The following is a 9558-nucleotide window of genomic DNA, read 5'->3' as shown; positions in this document are numbered from 1 at the left end:
CAACAAGGCAACAAGGCCTAGGAAGACAGTAGACGAGAAAGTATGGTCTTTCAAACACACACACACACACACACACACAACACCCACACACACACACACAAACGACACCACACACACACACACACACACACACACACACATACACACAACACACACACCACACACACACATCCACTTCACCACCACAACACACATCACACCACACCACACACACACACACACACACACACATCACACCACACACCACACAACACACACACACACGAAAAATATATATGGCAGATGTGCGCTAGAAGAAAGTAGCTGAGGAAGGAAACTCATGCAAACCGTAAGGAAATAAATTATCATAGACGGCTGTATGAGGTCTTTTGTGGTGGAAAAGGGTTTTTGTAACAGATTCAGAGGCATATTTTCATACCAATTACAATTCCGCAATGGACCTCAGACCTTCACCACATATACACTCTACTGACACACCTCATACTGTAACACTCTCACAGTAGCCTCCTACAGTATTCGATACAAAGAAAGACAGAAAAAATAGTCAATCAAGTTAATATTCTATTACTCTCAACCTAAATTCAAGGAAAGCAATTTTCGTTTCTTCAAAGATTGATTTATACATTTTGCATTATAATCTGTAAATGCTTTTCTCACATCCTCATCCTTTATGGTCTATCCCTCCTTAGCTAAACAACGTTAGACCAATATGAAGATCAACTATTGGAGAAACAACTGACAGAACAGTCAATCATGACTTTCTTTTCCACCAAAATATCTGTTTCCATCGCACTTATTAGCTTAGACATCACAGCATTTCAAGTGGACTCCGTGGCAACAGTTTACAGCGAGATAGAAAAAAGGACCAAAGATAAAATCTTAAACCTAAGCCGTTGTGCTGTTTAGTCAAATGTCTTTTCTGGGAAACAATGCTGCATTAATGGAAGTTCTCAAACACTCCGAGACAGAATCCACATCTCCAATGGATTGATAAATGAGAACTGATACAGTCATTAGGGACCCCCGTCATTCCTATAAAAGTGCTCAGTGGCGCATGAAGCCAAATGCCTGACTCTGAGAGCCAAAATACCCATATGTGGCAAAAGTACCCAGTACGTCGGGCACAGAGTTTCCATAAGTCCCACAAAAGCGGAACCCATCAAAGCTTAGTATCTTTGCTGGAAAATCACTTAGTTATGTATTGCGTTTAGTGACTGATTCATTTACTGATTGTTCTTACAACTACTAACTCTACAAATCCTATAAAATCGTAGGACTCAAAAGCCAGGATTTAAATTTAATGCCAAAGTTCAATGTTCTTGATACAGCTAGGAGTATCTGACATTTTGCATGTGCAGTATACTAAGCCTCGTGGCATGGGTTATGCAGGAAGAAGATTAATGTACATGTGATTAGAAAGTATTTGCCGTTTTGCTATCTAGAGAGCGACCTGATTGCTCGACTTTAGTCTCCACTGTGTCTTTAACTGTAATTCTGGTCTCAACCTCCCTATGTTTTGTCTTGACTACCCAATGTCATAATACATTTTGGTCCTGTTTGCTATAGGTGATTTTGAAATGTTGCATAATGCATGATATAGGAAAGAAGCATGTCCCCTTAAATCTGAAGAACAACCTCAGACATGAATTATTGCTGTATCCACAGAAGCAATACACCAACAACTGACCTCCTGTGTGTTCCTCAAGCTGTATCAAAACCAGACCAATACAATCCACTCTTCATTGCACAGATATTGACAACGAGGTGTCATCTTAATCTGATTATACATGACGAGCTGTGTGGAGGACCTATGTAATGCCGCTGCCAGGCGTATCCTGTGTTATTATGTTGTCCAATGGGACCATGTGAGGAATGTGAACACAATATCCTCCTGCTGCCCTCACGACAGGCCCACCGGCCAGCAGCAGCATGTCAGAGTCACATCTTATCCCAATTATCGTGTGTATGGTTATGCGGTGGAGTGTACGTGGTCTTTGAGCAGGCGTGCCAGTGAATTTAAAACCCAGGAAAGACAGGGGCCGCTCTGACAAGCCTCTGCTCTAAATGTCTCAGGTCATGTGGAGGACCTTTGTCTTACTGGAGCCAGCAGGTGAGTCATTATGAGAAGCAAAGGCAAATTATAGAGGCACTTTAATAATAGCGTGTGTGTGTGTGTGTGTGTGTGTGTGGTTGTAGTGTGGTGTGTGTGTGTGTTGTGGTGTGTGTGTGTGTGTGTTGGTGTGTGTGTGTGTGTGGTGTGTGTGTGTGTGTGTGTGTGTGTGTGTGGGTGTGTGTGTGTGTGTGGGTGTGTGTGTGTGTGTGTGTGTGTGTGTGTGTGGTGTGTGTGCTGTGACGACACACATTTGAGGTGAAACATTCACATAAGAGGCTTTTATGGGGGGAAAATAAAGGTCTCAAATAAGCTTGATTCTGATTAAAGTCATGAAAAAAATTACTATTCACTAGTTTTATTATCTCAGTAAACACTTCTTGCCGAGCTTATTGTCTCAATCACTTTCACAATTGTCTTAAAAAACTTACAATACAGCGTAATGTTAGTTTGTTAGAAATTATGTAGATGATAAAGCTGCATGCTTCAGGCGGGTTATCTTAGTGATTGACAGCTGGGCCACGTTGTCTGTGTTGTCCATCAGGTGGTTTTTGTCCTACAAATGTAAGCTGTAGCTCCACCCTGTGTCTCAATCTGATTACCGAAACCAAGATGGTGACGGCTAAATGGTGCCAAACTCAGGCTCTCAAAACCGTGGTAAAGCGAAAACAAAACAAAATCTCCCATCGTACTGCCCGTAAATAAAACCCCTTATTACTGTAAAGTAATTGTTCCTCATTGATGTAATACATTTATTATCAGCTTTATCTCAGAATAATCAGTAATTTCTTCTTCAAAGTCTTCTGTGGTTCTGTGTTTGGTTTTGCTCTTGTTGAATCTGGCACGTTCAATTAAAAAAAGTATATTGTTTTCCTTGTAAAGAAAATGTATGTTAATTAGTTTCTGTTCAAAATGTATATGAACATAACAATACATTCCAAATGAAGCTTAGCGTAAATTCTTTCAGGAAGACTGGTATTCATTCACTCCGCAGCTGCTTATAATCAGCTCATCACGGGCGTTCTCTTAAACCTATTACATTCACCTCATTCTCCAGCAGCCAATCACCGTGCTGCAGCCAAACTTTAAAATGGTTCTCCTCTCTCCTGCAGTCAGCTGTGATTTCAGGTTGTAATGCGCCGCCCGCCTCCTCCCCATCCACCTCCTTTCATCATATTCAGAGCCAGGAGAGTTCATCCAAAGACCTCATCACACCTCCTCTTCATCCCATCTCCTCATCAAATCCAGATCTTCAGCATCATCACCAGTGTCTAGACCCCGGGGGGTTCCCTATATGCTCACGGCTGCATTTCCCCCTTTAGATATACGATTTCAGGATCGGGGTCTAATCGCCAAAGACTTAACATTTATCACGTGACATGTGTCAATAAATGTTCTTGTACAAAATGAAGTCTCTCCTGATTGAAATGTTATTTCTGTATACATGTTGTAATATTTCAAAGTTTTCGCAACACTATACGTCATTTTGGTCTTTCCAATAGAGTTTTTTGGATTTAATTTAAAGGTTTAATCATAGTATTTTCGGTTGTCAAAACCAAAATAATAAGCTCAAAGAAGCTAAAATGCTTTGTAGAACTGCAGCATTCCCTCTTTCTTTGGTAGTTGTTTTAGCTTCCCTTTCCGAAATTAATTTCACCTGAATGTCACTATTGGCCTGAGTTGATTGGAGGTTATTTAGATCACCTGCTTCATTGGTGGGGCAGAGAATGGTATTTCATAATAGTTGGAGACATTTTGTAATTATTATTATTATTATTATTAAGGAGGCATGTTTTTCTCATTGTGAGGTCACTGTCAGTGTTGGCCTTTACTTTTTGATTATCTTTTCATTGATAAGGTGCAGACCGCACCTTATCAGTGTGTCAGTGTCCTTATCTTGTGTGTCAGTGTTAATGCTGGACACATGTTCAGTGGAGCTGCACAGATCTGCTGCTTTGCTCCTGCTCTCTGTCTGTGGGTTAGCGTACCTTTTTCTGGCGGGCGGCTGGACAGCGCAGAGAAAGTGAGATACATGACGTAACAGCTGATGATGGAGGCCTGGAGGAGCCCCGACCGAGGCTGCTCTGCAGGGACAGAGAGAGGAAGTCAGGGCCAGAGTATCCAGCACGTACAATATATAATACTTTGCTTTTACAGCCCAAAACACACAACGATGCAAAGATTGTGACCTTATCAAAACTGGGAAAACAACAGTGGAAAAAAAGTGCATTGCCATCCATTGATTTACTGTTAACAAGAGTAAAGAAGAGACATTGAGTCATTAACAATAACATGCAAATTAGATTCTGCTTTTTTTTAATATACATACTAATAACAACACAAATTCTCATGAAATAAAAAATAAAACATCAAGCCTGAGTTGGACTGAAATGAGTACTGAAAACGCTCCAAATATGGAGACATGTGCACAGTCGGATTTTGGGATATTTGGATAATAATTGGATATTAATACCAATGCATTGTCACATAAACAGCATTTTAATACCACAGCTGCTCCTAGTTTAATCTTTGAAAATGTGTAATCCCCAAATGATCATGTATTGGTAAAATTATCTGCATGCAACAAGTTACAATATTACAATAACAATATTTCCCTCTGAAATTCCACATATAATGGAAATAATCTAGTAAAGTAAAGCATCATATACTTATAAATGTTTATTGTTACTCTCATCTCAGTAAGCGGCTGTAAGTCCCAGACATGTGCAGACAGAGCATGGCTTTACTGAACAGTGAATATTAGCTCACATCTAATTATTATTATTATCTGCAGCAGCACTGGTTTCAACAGGGGGATGTTTGCATAGCTGGAGATGAACTAAGTGTTATTTCACCGCTCCACATCGATGACAGACACGCGGGTTGTGTTTCATCAACTCACTCTGCTTCACGCACGGTGTGACGGCAATGAAGGACATGAGGCCGCAGAGCCCCAGGTTGATCCACAGCAGGGCCTTGTTGAACTGGCAGGCCACGGGGTGTGTGTAGTACTTGTACATGAAAGTGAAGGCCATGGTGGCGATAGTGTAGAAGAAGAGGGTGGCACACATCACCGCAATATACCAACGCTTGTTCTCTGCCGCTCCGGTCAACCTGAGGTGGGAGGACAGAGAGAGGGTTGCAGCTTCAGGTGTGTTTTTAGTACTGCTTCATACCACAAACACCTGTTCACACATTTAAGATGAATATTGCTAAAATGTAGGTCAGAAGTTATGTTTTTATCATGAGCATTTCATTGCATCCTAAAGGAAAGCTCAATCTTTATGTGATATAGATAAATGGACTGCATCTATAAAGCGCTTTTCCATTCTTCACCACCCTTCAACATACTCTTACATACACAGAATTAGAATTCAACCTCTTATACACATTTATAGAGGGGCTGCAGGGTATCACTTGCTCAGGGAAACTAACATGCACTCACTCTCACACGCCATTGGCCATGCCATTGGGAGAAATGTGGGTTTGTGTCTGGTCCAAGGACACTTTCACATGTACAGGGAAAGGGCTCGGGGTCGGGCTACTGAGCGTCCGATTGGTGGAAGACCATTTTACTTCCTAGTCACAGCCACCCATTAAAGCATTGTTTGAATTGTTTTCATGGTTTGTGTTTGTTGAAAAGGAAGAAAAATGTAAATGATAATTGGTGCATGTATGGTACAATGCTTTGTACCCTATCCTTAAGACTTAATTGATGCCCCTGGTATGGGTTTAATCATTAGAAGCAGCAAGGGTTAGAAATTGTATAAATAGGAATGGGACATTTTAAGGGACCGTAGTGATGACAAAACTTCACACACTAACAACAATTGTAGGTTTTGCATTTTTATGTTTTTACTTCCTTTATTGCCAAGTGGGGGTCCCTCATTTCAACATTTAAATCTCACAAAAAAAAACATGCAACCTATTTTGGCTGCTCCTGCAATGTGGGTTTAAAGTGCAGCGTTTCGTGTTTAACTTTTTCTATGCCAAGGACTTTGAACATGTGAAGTGACTAAAGTGCACAAAACAGCACTGAAGTTGGGAAGTTACAGGAGATTTTGAGACACATATTGCATTTTTGGAGCTACATGTGGCAGCTGCATAGTGAAGCACATGTGGTTAGGAGAAATCTGACAGTTTACTGATGGAAAAAGAAGAGACCGCATGTATAGACACATCGGAGCAGGTTATCTTCTGACCTGCAAACCCAGGAGGGACAGACGCTCTGTACCGCTGTAAAGGGAATAAGAGGATTGTTGGCTTTGTGTGTTTGCCTCTGGAAAATGTTCTGAATGATTAAATCCTCTCAGTTGTTGTAGGCATAGTTCAGAAAGGGCTGAGAGAGACGCATGGCTCAACAGCTGGACACGGTAAATAACATCTGGGACACAAGTGACTTTCAGAGGACGGGTTTATCTGAACGATTTACAATAAATGTATATTTTTAAAGATAAATAAGGGTTAAATAAAAATCACCCCTGGGTATCAAAGAGTGAAACTGCACCCAAGCAAACTAAAATTAAAACTATAAAAGGGTATGAAACAGGGACAAAATCCAGATGTTGCTGAAGTCAGTCCACATGATTTACAAAGTTCCAATGGACACAGGCGGGATCCGTCATCACCAGTGAGGAAAATAGACTTATCTTCTCCAGATGTGAAAAAGGCTGTATGTGCTGCATAAAAATCAGCGAGGGGCCTTAACTATGTTATCACTGTCCTTTGACAACCATGTAGCTCCAAAATGTAAACTTTACACTAACAAAAAAGATAGCTTCATCCTGTGACAATGTATATTTTTTTCCAGATAATCCCTTAGGGTCTGAATGTAGTTCTTTATTCACTTCAAATAAGATAACAGGAAACAAGAGAAGAGATAGATGGGGTAGTGCCTTAGTCTTGCTGTCTCTCTGACATCCAGCAGGGGGCGTTTCCACTTTTTTTTGGACAACTGACAACTTATGAAAAATGTGTACTTCTTATTGTGTTTTGAGTTTATGAAAGTTGATTGTGACATGTTGGTAGCCTATAAATGTTTTCAGAGTTTGGTTGTGTTGAGCCCCGAACTCTTGTGTCATGTCTGGATCAATAAAACAAGGTAGCAACGACCAAAAGCAAAATGGCGACAGCCAAAATGCCAAACTAGAAGCTTCAAAACAGCAGTCCACAAACAATGGGTAATGTCACAGTGAGTGACTACTTCCACTTCTTATATACAGTCTATGATCTGGACACAAACCGGGACTTAAGGGTTTATGTTTGGAACACCAACCACTTCCCCAACATTGGACTATAATGTAGTCTAAAATGTGACACATGGGGACATTCATTCATATTGGGCAGTCTATTGGCCTGTGACCTCTGAAAGTATTCCGGAACACACATAAGAAATAAGCAGGGGATTAGTATAGTCTGAAAATAAAAATGTGGAGGAAATTATATTATGTTCCACTCTTTTAACCACCATTCTGAGTAATGAGAAAATCAATGAGATTTTTTTGATAAAGTCAGTGATATATAAAGTAAAAAATGGAAACGCGAAACATAACACACATATGTGGATAGACAAAATCTCCCTCCAAAACTATGAGCATTACACTACTGAGGTCTTCTGGTTTCAGCCATCCACGACCACCAGATGTTGAATTCCCAGCCTGGATTGATTCTCATTCAGCTACAACGACATAGGGAGGGTCCAACTTTGATGTTTGCGATAAAGTCTGGCTCGTTCCAGTTCACCCTGAAGGTGTTGGATGGGGTTGAGGTCGGAGCTCTCTGCAGACCAGTAAAGTTATTCAAAATCAAATTGGAAAACATTTTTTGCATGGAGCTGGCTTTGCACACAAGGACATAATCATGATGAAAAGAGACAAACTTAAAGGTCTCCTATTATGCTATTTTTAGGCATATATTATGGGTCTCAGATATATAAAAATATATAAAAAACATGTTTATGATGTGTTTGCTAAGAATACCAAACAGATCATACATTTCAGACATCCCTCATATCCCTCTGTTTCAGCCCTGTTAGAGAACTGCAGGTTCGGGGTCCTTAGCTTGAATGCCTGCTCAGAATTCTACGAGATACAGCTACACGCTGCAGTGATTAATCGCCATATCATGTTCCCAATACATCAAGGATTATTTCTGAAACAGTATGGAGCTCAAATGCTTTTTCTCTTGCCGGTCTACCACAAGGTGAGTTCCTTTTTTTATGTCCTGCTTTTTTACACATACTCTCTCCAGTACAGGTTAGCTCTGAGTGTTAGCAATGCTTGTTAATGTAAACGAAGACCATATTACGTCCAAAACAGTTGGGCATTGTTTCTGATAGCAACTTTCTGATAGTGCCATGGGTCCACATTTCCGATATTACGTCATATCGGACGCAAATCTGGATCAGCTCCGTTGTACCCCCGTTTTTAGAGATTTGGGTACGGAGGAAAAGAGAGAGGGTTTTGTTTTCGGACACTTTGTGAGTTCCCTGACACACCGGGGACACATATTTATGTATAAAAGACATCCAAAAGTGCATTTTGCATGATAGGTCCCCTTTAAACCATGCATGTCAGTGTTTACTATCTCTACGGTAGCCGACACGTGCAACGGGCCAAAAACATTTGGGGAAACGTGCTGCAGTGTCAGGAACCATGCAAATATAAAAACACAAAAGTGAAATGAAGAAACATCTTCACCGACTTGACAACACATGCCACTTGAGGAAAGATGCGCAGCGTTTACTAAAAGCTGCATAAACCAAACGCTATACAAAACGTTGCAAAAAGCTCAAAACACAACGGAAACCAGGGGACACTAAAAAGTGACGCACACAGCCGGGACCGGAGCTCTTATTGACGTTCAGGATTATAAAGGACAACTGTCTATGTGGTTGGAAACTTACCTAAAATGTTTTATCGACTTATTTGACCAATATGATGACATGAGGTTAGCTAAGTTATCTTGCAAGCTTAAAGCCGCTGTAGCACGTTGGCACCTGTCAGCTACCGTACAATGTCCTTAATTCACCTCGAGTACTTTATCTGAAAATAGCGCCCAACATCCCGTCCCAACATGTAACACAGAAATAAAATACATGCACATTTTATATATTGACGTGTTGAAAGCAATGCCGGCCTCCTTGATCTCCATCTTTGCTATATAATGTCCTAATCATTCCCATTAGAGTCCCCAGTCTGTTGGCAGAGTCTCCCTGCCAACAGGCTTACGGTGTAATGATACCTTAATGTGCTTGCTTATCCCCTCATGATTTTGATAATACATTTTTGTCCTCCATTGTTTCCCTGTTATCTTAATTGTACATACATAAGCTAAGAAGGAGCAGTGCAGTTATCAAGCTGCTTAGAATTATCAGATGACAATGTAAGTCCTGCTGATCCTATTAGAGGCAAAAGCAGCTAACGTGTAAATGCCCAGTGTCAGCTTAC

At 40.7% G+C, this 9558-nt stretch overlaps 1 protein-coding gene across 1 annotated transcript in view; it reads right to left on the bottom strand.

The window, feature by feature from the left end:
• The window catches only part of LOC104965369 (serine incorporator 4-like), a 5754-nt gene extending 535 nt beyond the window's left edge, over nt 1-5219 (bottom strand). The window contains exons 1-2 of the mRNA XM_010794325.1: nt 5013-5219; nt 4099-4194 (exon numbers count right to left, since the gene is read on the bottom strand). Of these exons, the coding sequence (XP_010792627.1) occupies nt 4099-4194; nt 5013-5181 (265 nt within the window). The 5' untranslated portion in view covers nt 5182-5219. The remainder of the gene's footprint in view (nt 1-4098; nt 4195-5012) is intronic.
• Nucleotides 5220-9558: the final 4339 nt, after the last annotated feature.

This window comes from Notothenia coriiceps, unplaced genomic scaffold (assembly GCF_000735185.1).
Source record: "Notothenia coriiceps isolate Sejong01 unplaced genomic scaffold, NC01 NC01_scaffold00037244, whole genome shotgun sequence".
Lineage (NCBI taxonomy): Eukaryota > Metazoa > Chordata > Actinopteri > Perciformes > Nototheniidae > Notothenia > Notothenia coriiceps.
Note: the sequence above shows the minus strand (reverse complement) of the source record. Positions and strands in the feature narration are given on the sequence as shown.